Source organism: Dunckerocampus dactyliophorus, chromosome 9 (genome assembly GCF_027744805.1).
Source record: "Dunckerocampus dactyliophorus isolate RoL2022-P2 chromosome 9, RoL_Ddac_1.1, whole genome shotgun sequence".
NCBI lineage: Eukaryota > Metazoa > Chordata > Actinopteri > Syngnathiformes > Syngnathidae > Dunckerocampus > Dunckerocampus dactyliophorus.
In genome coordinates, this window is record NC_072827.1 from 20289948 (window position 1) to 20305912 (window position 15965).

General features: G+C 40.0%; 1 protein-coding gene across 2 annotated transcripts in view; it reads left to right on the forward strand.

The window, feature by feature from the left end:
- Positions 1-15698, forward strand: part of mao (monoamine oxidase) — a 39999-nt gene extending 24301 nt beyond the window's left edge. For both annotated transcript variants that reach the window (XM_054786812.1, XM_054786811.1), the window contains exons 6-17: positions 4645-4749; positions 4820-4911; positions 5043-5184; positions 7463-7612; positions 7701-7860; positions 7955-8051; positions 10816-10869; positions 10948-11005; positions 11067-11164; positions 11238-11349; positions 13375-13437; positions 13537-15698. In XM_054786812.1, coding sequence (XP_054642787.1) covers positions 4645-4749; positions 4820-4911; positions 5043-5184; positions 7463-7612; positions 7701-7860; positions 7955-8051; positions 10816-10869; positions 10948-11005; positions 11067-11164; positions 11238-11349; positions 13375-13437; positions 13537-13692 — 1287 coding nt within the window. In that variant the 3' untranslated portion in view covers positions 13693-15698. The remainder of the gene's footprint in view (positions 1-4644; positions 4750-4819; positions 4912-5042; positions 5185-7462; positions 7613-7700; positions 7861-7954; positions 8052-10815; positions 10870-10947; positions 11006-11066; positions 11165-11237; positions 11350-13374; positions 13438-13536) is intronic.
- Positions 15699-15965: the final 267 nt, after the last annotated feature.

Sequence of the window (15965 nt, forward strand, 5' to 3'; positions counted from 1 at the left end):
TAAAAGCAGGAGAAGGACTACATTGGAGTTGAGGATGTAGATAAATTACACATGAGTCATTTTGATAACTCATTTTGATCATGGTTTTTTGACAAGTAAACCTCAGTAGGTCTCTGTTGTCAAAATCAGAAATACTTGTGCCTGTCCCTTTAAGGGAGTGCTGCTTGAAGGACAGCTCTTAAAGAAACAGTAGCACTTAAGTGACCCGGCTGCTATAACAGCAGCAATAATAGTAGTCGCAGCGAGTCAGTGGACTAATAGCTACTCAGCATGTGTGCACAGCCATTCTGTAATCAGGGTTAGCTTTGGAGCGAGCCGCTGCTGTTGCTAATCAGCTTTTGCTTTGGCACATTGTAATCCAAAAAAGTCCAGTGCTCACTTTCCTTAGCAGCGGAGGCCCAGAGGCGGCTGCAGCCTTTCCATACTGGCGGGCATTAGAAGACGCCGCCGCTTATCATGCTGCTATCGCATGACGACAAGCAGCATGATACCATTTGATTGCGCCGTCATTGCAGTTATCTGATAGCTAGTGTGCTGCGATGCTATTTTCCTAATCTGCTCCCTGCCTTCCGTGCTAGGCCACTTCATTAGCTACACATCCTAATGACATTCAATTCAGGATGAAATGATTTGCGGTGGTGTTTCTAGCAGTTTGGTTCCCTCGGTGCCACCTGTAGGACTCTATAGGTGTTGGGTCTGTACGCCACATTGTCTGATGTCTCGGCTGTCTTATGTAGACACAGTGCTGGTGTGCATCCTCTTCCTCCTCCCTTTTGTATTCACTTCACTGCCGTCGTTGCCATGGAGACGACAGGAAGGAACTGTTGACAGACATTACCGAGCACGGAGCATCAGAGCGGCTTTTTGACACACTATAGAGCCATTTTGGTGTTGACGTATATATTGCTGTATAAATCATAGCAGGCACTCATATTGGTGATTATTATTAGTATTATTAGTAGTATTTTTATCAGTACACCATTGTAATAGAAACGCTTGGATGGCGCCAGGTGCCAATTTCCTTTAAAGGTCCGACATTTTCACCAATTAAAATACGTCTAAGATGCCACAATAGTATATTGGAAGTGTGTTATCCAAAGTCTAGCCTTGACTCTGGACAGTTTAAAAGAGCTTTTAGTAAACCCCATTGGGAACACGCCGTTTTCTGTGTCTGTAGCTTTAATACTAATGAGTTGTGTTTGTCTACGTCTGTCTCTGACACAGTATTGCAGTATTGCAGCAGTATTGTATACTTTATCCACTTTAACGTTGCACTTGTCCAACGTGATAGGTGCCATGTAGCACATATAACGTAACATTAAGAAGTGGGACAGGAGGACACAAACATTAGCAACACTGGAATAACTTCGGGGACTACATTACACTCACATTTTAACAGCGACATCATGCTAGGTTAGTCTGTTTGCTGAAGACAAAGAAACAGCTACCACATCTGTAGCTGATTGACTTGAATGTCTTGCGTTTTGGTGTACCGTGTTGAAGTTAGTGTCACGTTGGACGTCGGATATTTGGCTCCGTAGCTACTGCGGTAGTTTCCGTGGTGGCCAATGGTGGCTGAGGCCGTGGCCACCCTTGGTCACTTTCCCGCCACCCCACTGAACATTTCAGGTATCAACTTATCGCCACCCCTATGTGAGTAATGGTCTCACCTTGCCCACTCCAATGAAACATTTCTGGCTCCGCCACTGCTCGCACAGGAAGTGCTGCTCTAACCGTTGGTTGTTTATATTAGGAACCGTCAATAAATTACTATTGCACTGAAAAGACTTTGTAAAAAAAGTAATATGTTCTAAATCACACCACAAATTGATCTGTAACCATGTCAAATGATTAGGCTTAAACTTAAACTAAAAGTATTTTGCAAGCCCATTTTTTCCAATTGTATCTTTTATTGGGTAAGGGACCTGACTCATAGAGGTTTGCTACAAAAGCCAAACAATATTGTCGGTCATGCTGTGTAACAAAAAAGTAAATGCAGCAATACTTTGGTTGCATTATTTGTAATGCTTTGAAGAGCTGTTTTCATAACCATATTCAATTCCACAAATTCATGTTTGGAACAAAAGCTTATTTTAAAAAAAAGAGAGATTGGTACCGAATCGGATCGGATCGGCAAGACTATAAAAAATCTGATCAGATCAGAAGTCAAAAAATGTGGATCGGGACATCCCTAATAAGTATTATTACACGGCTAAAAATAAAAACAAATGGACATCTTACCTTTACTAAACAAGCAAGTAAAAAAAATGCGCCCTGACAACTATCTGAGTAAGTAAGGCATGTTAATGTTACATTTTATTAATATTTCCTGCACATTTAGACCGACCTGATGCTATTCTTTGGATACACAGTGTACTCAATTGCTTGCTATTACAGTATATTTGGAAAGAGCTGCATGCTGTGCACTTAAGTCTACTTTATTGATAGTAACAGTATGTTTTTTTTTACATAATGTAATGTAAAAAAACATGTTTCAACATTTGGATAACTGACAGTGAATAACAGACCCTTATCTGTAAACTATAGATTATCGTCTACATGTGTAAATGAGTAACAAGGTCAAAAGTCCAGGAAGTTAAAAAAATGTATACTTTGGTATAATTACATAACCAGTGTACCAAAGTACAAAGTAAGTATGTGTACTCATGTACTAAAGTCAAGTTTAGCAACAATGTCAAGGTTTGCTATGACAGTATATGTTGCAGTGTCACTTCAGAGTACAGAGACATGGTTTGGATAAACTGTCTTTAATAACAAAAGATCCGCTCACAATGAGCAGCAATGTTCAGAAAAGGTAACAGAGGGAGCAGTGCCGAGTGCAGTTTCGCCAAGTAGTGCTAACACACAAGGGAGCTAGAGGATGAACAAATCAATTGAACCAACTAAACAGTCGATGGACAAGACAGACCTGTGTATAGGAATACATGCAAGAGTACCGGGTCGTCTCAGGAAAGCAGCTGGAACGTCACCATCAGGCTTATAGTAGGTATCGAGAAGTATCAAGAGCAACCAAGCATACGTGAACAAACACAAAGCATTAGAAAAACACAAAGAAACAGCAACTAGCAAAGGGATCAGATGAACTAAATAGAATGCTGATTACTCTTTACACCCAGCTGCACTCACAATGAAACTCAAGGCACTGCTTTTGGTGCCAAAACAACAAACTAAGACAAAATAAAAGCCCCAAGTTAAACCAAACAAATTCAGTCTGTCACGTGAACATATAAGCTATCACTATCTACTGTTCATAGAAGACTTAATGAACAAAAGTACAATGGCTACACTAGAAGATGCAAGCCACTCATTTGCAAGAAGAACAGGAAGACGTGGCTGGAATTTGACAAAAAAGTATAGCGATGAGCCTCAAAAATTCATCAGCCCATCAAACTTTTGTCTCACAATTGTTTAGGCTCATCTCTGTACTTTATTGGTACATTCCAGCCTGGCCTTCCTATTTTGCTTGCTAATGAGTGGGTTTTTTTGGCCGCACGGTGACCTAGTGGTTAGCATGTTGGCCACACAGTCAGGAAGTCTGGATTCAAATCTCCGTTTGGGCATCTTTGTGTGGAGTTTGCATGTTCTCCCTGTGCGTGCGTGGGTTTTGCCCAGGTATATTCTGGCTTCCTCCCACATAACTGGTGACTCTAAATTGTCCATTGGTATGAATGTGAGTGTGAATGGTTGTGGCTTTATATGTGCCCTGCGATTGGCTGGCGACCAGTCCAGGGTGTACCCCGCCGTTCCCCCGAAGTCAGCTGGGATAGGCTCCAGCATACCCCCCCGACCCTAGTGAGGACAAGCGGCATAGAAAATGAATGGATGGATATGTGTTATTTTTTCTCATTATTTATCTGTTGGAAAAATGTTACTTTGCTATTACTATACTATTATTATACATTACATTATTTTATATTGTACAGTCACGGGAAAAATGATTAGACCACCCTTGTTTGTTCAGTTTATTGATCCATTTTAATTGTTTTCTTGATGATAACCAAAATCACTTAAGTTCTTACATGAATAGCTATAGCATTGCACTGCCAAAAAATGTAACTCTTATGAGCTGTTTTTGTTGTCATTGTTATGTTTGTCCAAACGAAGGTACCTTTAGTTGTATCAGGCATTAAAATGAACAAGAAACTGAAGAAACAAGGGCGGTCTAATCATTTTTTCCATGACTGTATAAATAATTATTTATATTATAATTATATATATAATTATTTAAATTAACTACAATTATTTGTGAATAAGTTATGGCTAAATATATAATATATATTTCATTTATATGTTATGTTTATGTTTGATTGTAATATGTATTATAATAATATAATATTATATATAATAGATATTATTTTGATGGAGTATAGTTATTTTTGGTGGGATATTTATTACAAAATAGAATAATTGAATGTTATTATAGATATATAGATTATTGCATATTGTATAATTATAATTTAGTAGTATGTTATATATTAATTAGATATAAATATGTATTTGTATTTATATCATAAGATTTAATTACATATATAATATTAATAGCTAATATTAGCTTATTTAGTAATATTAATAATAACAGGGGTAATAATTTGTACAAATAATTCCACTGTCCATGTCCATTAGGGAAAGTCTTACCCCTTCAAAGGGTCCTTTCCCCCCATGTGGAATCCCATCATCAAGTTGGACTTCAACAATCTGTTCAGGACCATGGACGAGATGGGCAAGGAGGTAAACCGTTGGACGCACTCTGATCACCCTTTTCTAGTCTCATGTCTCAGTTTGTCTTCTGTCTTTGAAGATCCCCAGAGAGGCCCCCTGGAAAGCCCCCCGTGCTGAGGAGTGGGACAAGATGAGCATGCATCAGCTCTTTGAGAAAATCTGCTGGACCAGGTAGCATAGGTTCCAGTGTAGACCAGTTTTTTTGGGGGGACTTGCATACATAGAAAGGTCCGACACGATCCCTTCCAGGATGATGGCCCAACTCAAGTTTTTAACGTCAAATCCTCCTCTGTGTCCCCGAGTACCGCCCGTCGCTTTGGCACCTTGTTTGTCAACGTCAACGTGACCTCTGAACCCCACGAGGTGTCGGCCCTGTGGTTCCTGTGGTATGTGAAGCAGTGTGGAGGAACCATGAGGATCTTCTCCACCACCAATGGAGGACAGGTATGACGCTTACCTCCTCAATATGCACACTAGTTTGTGTTTTCAGGCTCATTTAAGCGTCACTGTCTACCCTAAGTTGTGTTTGTTTGGGACCATGGAGTAGAGCTTTGTCACCACTGAACTCTGCAACAAGTGGACATTCACGTAGTTTGATAAAACCAAGAAAAATAATAATACCAATGAGTTTTAGGGCCAGAAAAGGAAGTTGCACTATTCCAAGAATCAAGTCATCATATTATGGAAGCAATTTGTAATGTTGCGAGAATAAATTTGTCTTTTAATTACAACTTTTTTCTTGTGATATTATACTATACCTTGCATATTACTTTTTTTGCTCATTAAAAATGACATTTTCAACAATAATTTGTAATATTATGACTATATTCTTCTTAACAATCAATTTTTCACAATTGAGCGAGCACTTCCTGTCCTGCGCTCTTACTTTGGCATGTTGCACTTCCGGCTGGGAGGAATCGGCAGCCGCTTTACCCCAGGTGGTTGCTACGCAGCTGTAGGCAATTGATATTAGTGGGGTTTAAAAGCCCAGCACCGCCTCGAGTACGGCGTTGGCTCATTGCCTCTATTCTCCTCGCTGGTGCTGTTACTTGAGAGGTTACTTACCTGTCGATACTACCTATCGTGTTGTTTTCCACAGAGCTTTTTCCTCTGTCGCTTTGGTTTTGCTCCTGTTCATGTGTGAGTTCCTGCACCTGCGCAATTAAAGACTTTTATTTGCACACCACCGCCTCTTCTCTGCATACTGGGGGTCAAGTTTCCGACAGCAACCAGCCCGTCACCAGCTCGTGATAATTACAACCTTATTCTTGTGATATTACAACGGTATTCTGGTACCCCTTTTTACCAAATACAGTATTTTAACTACAATATACGTAGAACTAGAATGTCAGCACATTGTGACTTTTTCTCATCAAATTACGACATTATACTGGTAATGTTACAAAAAATGTATCGTTAATTCGCATGTTTTTACAATTACATTTTGAAAGATTACAAGTTATTACAACTAAAACTGAGATATTTATTCTGGTAAAATGTGGACTTTCATCTTTTAATAATATGACGATGCTCTTCTTCCCAATCACCGCTTGATTTCTTGTGCTGCAACTTTCTTGTCATAATTGTACAACTTTATTGTCATACTACATGCGTGTGCATGTGTGTGTGTGTGTGTGTGTGTGTATGGCTGTACAGTCAACCCTCGTTTATCGCGGTTGATTAGTTCCAGACCCAACACGATGAGTGAATTTCCGCGAAGTAGGAGGCAGTATTAATAAGTGGAACATTTTTGTAGTTAGGGCATAGAAAACCTGTTTATGACTTTCTAAATACAATCTTTACCATTATTAGAGCCCTGTAGACATGAAGTAACACCCCTGTAGTCACCTTTACGCTCCTGTTATTCTTGGTTTACACCACATTGCTCAGCTGTAATGCGCAGCCTACGGGATCACTGCGGGGACACAAGAGACGGCCATGGCTTTAACCATTAGCAAGCTAGCGAGCTAACTAGTTAGCTAGTTTATTTTCTGTTTTCTAAACTTAAAGGGTTTAAAAAGGGCTGGGGAAGAAGGACAAAGAAGCCAAAAACCTAGCACTTCTACACGTAATGGGAGGAGAACTTCTTTTCATGTGTGTCGTGTTGTACATGCCGTCTAATGTCACGTCTGGATAATGTAACATTACTGACGCCCAGTGGCCAATATACTACGTGGACTCTTTCAGTATTTTTTGGCTAATAATACGCTATAGTCAACCACAAAACAACAATCATTTATCAATACATTTTTTTACAAACCTCGATCGAGCATGGGAGCGATAATCGAACCGCAAAATAGCCAAGGACGACTGTATTCAAAATATACATTACATATACATTTCTACATTTTTTAAAAATCGAAGTAAAATTTTAATAAACTTATTCTGGCATTAAAATATTTGTATTGACAATGGCAGCCTTTTTCTTGTAACATATATATCACAACATATATCGTAATAATCGTTATAATGATATATTTATTAGAGCTGTCCGTTGATTAAAATATTTAATCGGGATTAATTGTGTTTTGTCCATAGTTAACTCATAATTAATTGCATTTAATCACAGATTAAATTTTTTTATCTTTAACATTACAAGTTTTTTCTCATAATATGACAACTGCATAATTTAAATATCTTTCTTTTGGTAAAATTATGACGGAAAATTACATTGTTATTCTCATTTTCAGCCATATTTAATACTAGTTTCCATCTTTTCCAGGAGAGGAAGTTTGTGGGAGGGTCCAACCAGATCAGCGAGTGCATGGCCAGAGACCTGGGGGAGCGTGTCAAGCTGCAGTCGCCGGTCTACAGGATTGACCAGAGTGGTGACATGGTGGCTGTGGAGACAACAGATAAACAGACCTACATGGTACTACCATGAGCCACGGCCATCCTATTTCTTCTATGTGTTGCTCTATGCTGCCATCTGCTGGCAACGTGCTGCATCTGGTCCTCAGGCCAAGTATGTGATTGTGGCCACGCCTCCTGCTCTCAACCTGAAGATGCACTTTAACCCTGAGCTGCCCCCGCTGAGGAACCAGCTGATCAACCGCGTTCCCATGGGCTCGGTCATCAAGTGCATGGTGTACTACAAAGAAAACTTCTGGAGGAAAAAAGGTACCTAAAAAGCCACGAAGGGATGTTTTGTCATTATTTTGTAATGACAACATCTTGTACCGTTTCTTCATCTTTTTTGTTTGGGATCCACCAGGTTTCTGTGGCAGCATGGTGATCGAGGATGAGGGTTCACCCATTGGACTGACGCTGGACGACACAAAGCCTGATGGGACCGTCCCTGCCATTATGGGGTGAATACAGGCTATCCAAATATAATACAAAGCCACAGGATAGACCCTGATTGGCCGAACAACTCATCGGAAAATTTTTGGCAATTTTGGCGGGCAATTTACTGTACAATTTTTTTAAAAACTTTTTCTTTTTTCATGCGTGTATACTCTTTCATATGGATAGGCCATAGAAAAATGGTAATGCTGACTATACAACTAAAAATACAATACAATCTAAAGCATAAAATATAATATCAAATCATAAAAAATGTCATCAAAGGTAATATCTGCTACATTTGATTAGTTTTAAAATTGACGACTGAGTGTGAGTTATTTTTATGCTGAAATGACAATGAACTTTTGATGCATTAACTAAATGGGTCAAGGTAATTCCAAAATATATTTTTATTGTATGGACCTGTTGTCGTATAAAGGCAACATTTTATGTTATATACTAGTACCTTTATTACCTTATTATACAGTATTTTCATAGGATTCTCCCTAATTTATTTATTATGAAAAACATACAGTAATTTAATATTATATGATCAAATAATAATAAAATCAAAAAATATTAGGGATGGATATCAAATTTGGCACTTTTATAGGCACAGACCAAATTTCGTCTGCTACCGAGCACCGACTCACGTAAAATCAAAAGGTACCATGTTTCGGTACCTATGTGCCAGTCTCTGTGGAGTGTCATGGCGCCATTCCTAACAACATACAAGTCACAAGTGAAGAAGACAAGGCCAGAGGGAGGGGGACATGTTTACACCAACAAGAAGACAAATTAAAGCTACAGAAGCTAAAATAAGTCATTTTTTAAAGTACATGGATACAGTAAAACCTACCTGTGTTCTGAAAGAAGACACTTTTAAAGGGATAGTTCGGATTTTTTGACACAAAGTTGTATGACATCCCCATCAGCAGTGTCGTGTATCAACAGTGACTTACCCCCCACTTTGTTCCGTTCTTGTCGGATTTGTGTGAGAGCTTATATGTGTGGATAGAGGCTGCTCCGACGGGAGACGTTCGGGTCGCAGCAGTCTTCCTCCACTGTGGAACGCATACACAACAACGGACAGGCGAGAAGGTGTAGTGATACGAAATAACGCCAGGCGACTGAGAGGTCTGACTTTTTTGTTAGCTGCGGTTTTGTGATGCAAATGTATTACACTTATGAACACGTATTGTTTTGACAAGCCAAACTCTATACTTAAGAGACGCCAGCAAATAACCACAACTATGTTCCTCCTCACGAACTCCGACCAGAACTCCGCTCACGGAACTAAGTGAGGAGTAAGTCACCGTCGATACATGACACTGCTGATGGGGCTGTCATACAACTTCATGTCAAAAAAATGTCTTTTTACACGTGACATGTGACCTGGATGCATCCCAGTGCGTAGAAAGGACCAAACAGCCATATATTCACTAAACCACCAAAACTCAGTTTTTGTATTCACAAATGGATTAAAATAGACTGAAAATCAAATGTGTGTATTTCATTAGTCAGTCGTAAGTATACAACGATAACACGTCGGTAGACAGTATTAAAAGTACATTCCCAATCAACATCTTTAGTAAAACTTTATTTACTAAAGTAAGCCTGGAATGTCCATATACAACAGTTTAGAAGTCATTGGCCTGTAATCCAGCAATTCAAAATTATTCACTACGTAGTAGACAGTTTGTATTTAATTCGTGAACGCCATCTACCACAATGGCGATTTCTTTCTGTGTCTCTCGGGAGCACCACAACCACAAGAACCAAAACAGCGTAGAAAGAAGAGCTGTAGAAAGTTCTATTACGGATGGCTTCTGCAAGGACAGCTTCTCAGCTGATAGCATGTACTGTAGTTTCGTCGTCTTCTCCACACAAAGCCATTCAATGACCACAATCGCCCCCTAGTGTTCGTAGTAGTGTAGTTCACAGCAAAGAAGTTAGCTCCACTTTCATGTGGAGTTTGTATTACAGGACTTCAATCTGTAAAATATTATACCTGTATTTATATTTACTCCATCCTCTTTTGCTCATTTGTTTTAAACTTATTTGCCCTCAATTTTTCCTTATTTGTCACACAATTTTTCCAGAAGGGAAAAGAGTACGTAGAGCTGATTTTTATTTGTAGTTAAGGGTTTTCATGTTGAAGAAATTTCTGAAACTATTATTATTAATAAATGTGTGTGTTTAGTTAGTTTATATATTGAGAGATAAATATCCTAAAATCCTTGAGAATAAATTAATTACATTTGTATATCAGCATTTATTACACAAAAGTACCAAAAATTGGTACCGTTGAGTACGGTACCAGGTAATTGGTAACATATCGGTACACATGTGAAAAGCACCTATCGTTAATAAGAATCAATGAAATAGTTGATTTTATAATACATACGTATATATATACACCGTATATATATATACGTATATATATATGTGTGTGTGTATATATATATATATATATATATATATATATATATATATATATATATATATATATGTATGTGTGTGTATATATATATATGTAAAATGACAATTTAATAATAATATCAAAAAAATACAAATGCAACATAAATATGTACAATTATTTACATATTGAAGCATAAAACACAAAATACTAAAGTATAAAATATTCAAATGTGAGTATACCGGCAATTATCTTTCTAAAGGCTGATTTTTTTTTAAGTATCGGATGTCACTGGATGGTGCAGGTGTGCCTAATGTTGAATGTAGCAGATCCGAAGCTTTCCAATAACTCCATTCATTTTCCTCTGGCAGATTCATCCTCGCCCGCAATTGCAGGAAGCTCTGTGGGCTCACCAAAGAAGAGAGGTATGGCCGTTGCCATGGAGACAGAAGATCAGCACAGAAGTTCCGTCCCGTAAATGTCCCTGTGCCTTTTGTGTTCAGGTTCAAGAGGATCTGTGAGATCTACTCCAAAGTGCTGGGCACTGAAGAGGCTCTACATGTGAGTTTGGACTCCCAGACACATTCTGGAAGACTGCCCCTATTTACATTGTGTCCACCAGGCAGTCCATTATGAGGAGAAGAACTGGTGTGAAGAGGAGTACTCGGGAGGATGCTACACGGCCTACTTCCCCCCAGGGATCCTCACGCAGTTTGGGAGGTACAGTAACTTCGCATTGGAAAGCTTAAAGCTAAACACTGGATATTAAAGGATGTTTGTGTCGACCCTGCAGGGTCCTGAGGGAGCCTGTGGGTAGGTTGTACTTTGCGGGGACTGAGACCGCCACTGAGTGGAGTGGCTACATGGAGGGGGCGGTCCAGGCTGGAGAGAGGGCGGCCAGAGAGGTCAGAACATGCACATGTACAGTATATACTGTATTGTTTTCTATGTGGTTTTATCATGATTTTATACAAGGACCCCATTTATTGGTACCCCGTGGGTCCAGGAGGGAGGTGTGCGACCAACACTTGTCAACTTGCAATTACAATCCCCTCTAAATTCTGATAATGGAGTTGCTAAGCTAAAATGCTAAGCTAAGCCATTCATATTTTCTTCCATTCATCCGGGTCCCTGTCATGGTGGCGTCAGTCAAAAGTATGTAGGGACTCCACGGTCTCTGGCCTCCTCTTCTACTTCCACCAAGATGATATTGAGGTGTTTTTCAGGACAGTTGTGATGCAAAGTCCCCTTTAGGTCTCCCCCGGATGTGCCTGGAACACCTCACCTACTCCTGACTGTCATGCAGACAGCCCGACCGCCATGTATTTTCACCCCCTCCCAGGCCCGGGTCCAGGGTGGCGTCCTGGGGTCTTGTGTCCAGGAGATTTGCTTGTTCATAACCGCTGAGGAATAGTGCACCACTTATTTGCAGATGAAGTAGAAGAATATTTTTATATTTTATTAAGATTTATATTAAAAAACCCTTTCATAATATAATTGTATTTTATTTTAGGGCAGTCAAATGCTAAAAAACTTTAATCAAATTGTAAAAGCGCTATTTTTGACTGCCCTATTTTTTTGTCTCCTAGCATGTACATGATGTCATGAGTGGGATCTCAAAAGATCATAGCACTTCCTTCACGTCCAATCAGTATACAATGAATATACGATATACATGAATAACGATAAGTGATTTCCAAGGATATTGCTCTTTGTTGCTTGAAGAACAAACTTTGCGACATGGTTCAAACTATTTTAATGGGAATAGTCAAACGGCTTCCCTCAGGGCGCTATGCTAAGGCCCCATTTTCTTTGCTAAACCCTTGGGCGCTGGCGTCTCTCTGTTTTTCGTGCAGATCCAAAATGTCTGTCGGTTCAAATATATTGTTATCTAGCTGGAAAGAGGCTCCTCTTTTGTGGCTTATGGAGAACATCATCCCCACATCTCCTGCCATGCTAAAACCATCAGCATGGCGTGATACCCACTCTAGCATGGTCTTTAACAAGGTTGGCTGGCACTCGCTATCACCAGGGATCAGCTTTGCTTTGTTAGCCTGGTTGGAAGACATCCTCTCTACTTTAATTCACTTTCATGCCGGAAAACCGGAAGCCGCCAGTCATTAACGAATGCTTCTCGCGTGTCCCCCCCCCACAAATCCCGGGAAGACCACTTTGTGTACTATGAGTACAATTCTTGTACTTCTGACACACCACACAATTCTCTTTTTGTGTCTTTTGTTGTTTGCTTATTTATTTATTAATGAGTCTTTTGATGCGTTGTCGTCTCGTTGTCCCGCTTGAAGAGGAGAGCGTCTCTAGCGTGTCTTTTTGTGTCTTCCACAAACACTGATACATTTTGTATGGAGACATTTGTCACACCAACCAAAAACAAATGTGACATGAATAGTTTAAACGTGACAAGGGAAGTAACTCCGTCTGTATGCTGTGATGTTTTTGAATGAAGAATTTGTGGCGCACCATCGTTTTTGCCCCTTAGGGATACTACAAATGTTCATACACACCTTTCTGTTTCATTTGCAACACGGGGGAGTGGTCTAGGCTGCCAAACATTGGGGAGAAAGAGTCGACAGGGACAAAGTCTGACTGGCAAACCATATGAATGTAGTTATTAAGTCACTATTGGGTAAGCACAGTAGCGCCATACAGTTAGCACATGTGCCTCACAGCTTTCGAACCTTGCCATCTCAGTGAAAAAACATACAGCAGCTGGTTGTTGCTAGGCAGAATGCGAAGGGCATAATTATATGTGCCCCGAAAGCCTGTTACGATTTCAGCATCTTTGAGTATTGAGGGTTTTTTTAATGTGTAAAAAATAAAATGGCAGCGACTTTTGAGTTTTGAGCTAACATCAGCTCCTGCCCCCACCCCCATGGACTGTATATCATACGTACCAAATGTATATGTTCCAGGTTTTGTGTGAAATGGGTAAAATCCACCGCAGTCAGATCTGGCTGACGGAACCCCAGTCTACGGTGAGAGGAAATCTTCATCACATATCAAAGCCTCAAAGACTCGTGTCATGTGACTGAAGCCCCTCCTTTCTCTGCCCCCCCTCCCACCCCCCCTAACAGGAAGTCGTGCCGCTCCCTTTCGTGACCACCTTCTGGGAGAGGAACTCGCCTTCAGTGGGCGGCCTCCTCAAGCTGATGGGCGTCACCACTGTGGTGTGCGCTGCCACGGTGGCCGGCGTGGTAGCCTACAAGAAGGGGCTCCTCCCACAGTGTTAGCCGGCCCCTCGCCATTTCCTGTCCGCCTGTCCAAACCGTCGTCCCGTCTAGTCACATGTGGCTCGACACGCATCGTGTGGCACATGTAGCAACACGGAACTTTTGAAGTGGTTTAAAAAGAACACCTACAGTGTAGCTACATGAGTACTATACTGACATACCATGCATCATCTTTACTACTCCATGCATTGCCAATCCTGTTTATTTTCAGAATTTTTTTAGCTTGTGTGCCTGCATAATGTCGACGAGTGTGTGTGCGCGTGTGTGTCTGTGTGTGTGTCTAATTACCTCTGCTGATTTTTTAGGTGCTGATTTATTGTGCTGATGCAGCATTTGTGCCATTGCAGACAAGTCAAACAGGAGGTTAAACAAGGAGTCTGGTAGCCTACTCTTATCATCATTTTTACTATTCTCATTGTCAACTACTCCTCATGAAAGCAACACACTCGGCCTAAAAGTATACACAAAAAATAAAATAACACAAGCACATCTACCTCAGCCATCTTTGGTTTTCATTTTTAAATTGTTTAAATTTTTTAAAAAGGTTTAGAATATCCACACAACAAAAATTCATTGGTGTGAAATCATACAGTGTATGACTAACAAACGGGATTTTAATTTGTAGTAAAATGATTTACTTGTAACTTACTATATATAACGTATATTATACTCAGATAACTCTTTGTAGGGAAGTTCTAAATAAATAATATTCTTTAAACAAAACAAAAATGTACATAACAATAAATCCCATGCATTGATTTTCTATGCCGCTTATCCTCACTAGGGTCGCGGGGGCATGCTGGAGCCTATCCCAGCTGACTTCGGGCGACAGGTGGGGTACAACCTGGACTCGTGGCCAGCCAATCACAGGGCACATATAGACAAACAACCATTCACACTCACATTCATACCTATGGACAATTTAGAGTCTCCAATTAACCTAACATGCATGATTTTGGAATGTGGGAGGAAACCGGAGTACCCGGAGAAAACCCACGCACGATGAGAACATGCAAACTCCACACATAGATGTCCAACGGAGAACCCAGATCTTCCCGATTTCCAGACTGTGTGGCCAACATGCTAACCATTAGGCCACCATGCGGCTATTATAATAAATACACAATAAAAACAATCTAATGATTTCAATATTCATTATAGTAATTATTACGGGTGTCAAGAGATTAAAGATTTCTTGTTTAGGAAAAAAAAAAAATTCTTGCAACACGATAAATGAAAATGAACTTGATCATTTTGCTGGCCATGTCCGTGCGTGTCTGTTTTCCTCTTCTCTCACCTTCAAACAGGCAGGAAGAGGGTTCGCTTGTTTTCAGCCCCTGGGCGCGTTTGCTTCATAAAACAACGGCTTGAACGAAGCGAGCCCTCTTGTCAGTCTCTTTGTTTCCGTGAGGGGAGGCGGGGCTGCTAGCGTACACACAGCAGAAGAGTGTCGCTTTGTGAGGAGCAATGCAAGGTAACATTTTAGAAATTAGGAAAAGATGCTTGCAAATCCAAATGTCACAGCCCTGGTGTGGGAATATTTCAGCTTCAAACCAAATAAGCAAGGTGAGCATCAACACAGACGAGCCAGTATGCAGAATTTGCTTGAAAGTGGCTACAAAAAGGCACCGACTCTGTTTTCCTATGTGGAAAAAACTACACATCGAGATGCAGAGCCTTCGTGTTCAGAGTCACTCATTCACTCACTCACTTGCATTTCTTGACAAAGTAAGTATAAACGGAACAGCGCAAAATGGTGTGTAGTCACAGAAAATGTACTTTGCTCCATTGCAAAAGAGATGCTGCTCTTTAATACAGTCGTTCCTCACAATATCGTAGTTCGATTATCACTCCCTCACCTAATGCCGTTTTTTTTTAAATTAATTAATAAATGATTGCTGTTTCTTGGTAGACTATGGTGTATTATTAGTGAAAACATTGAAATACAAGTGATATGTAGTATTCTGGTCACTAGGCGGCAGTAATGACACAAAACATTGAGACAATACCTTACATTACATTACCTTAACACTGCATGAAGTCAATCGTGGCGTGTCCCATATGATAAGAGTGGAAAAAAAAGTTCTCCTTCCATCCCATGTGGAAGTGGTACGTTTTTTTGCTTCTTAAGTTGACAAGAAATAAATTTGAGGCTAACTCGGCTAAAGGTGTACATTATTTCACGTCTACAGGGCTCTAATAGTAAAAAATGCATTTAGAAAGTCATAAATAGGTTTTCTATGCTCTCACTACAAAAATATTCAATTTATTAA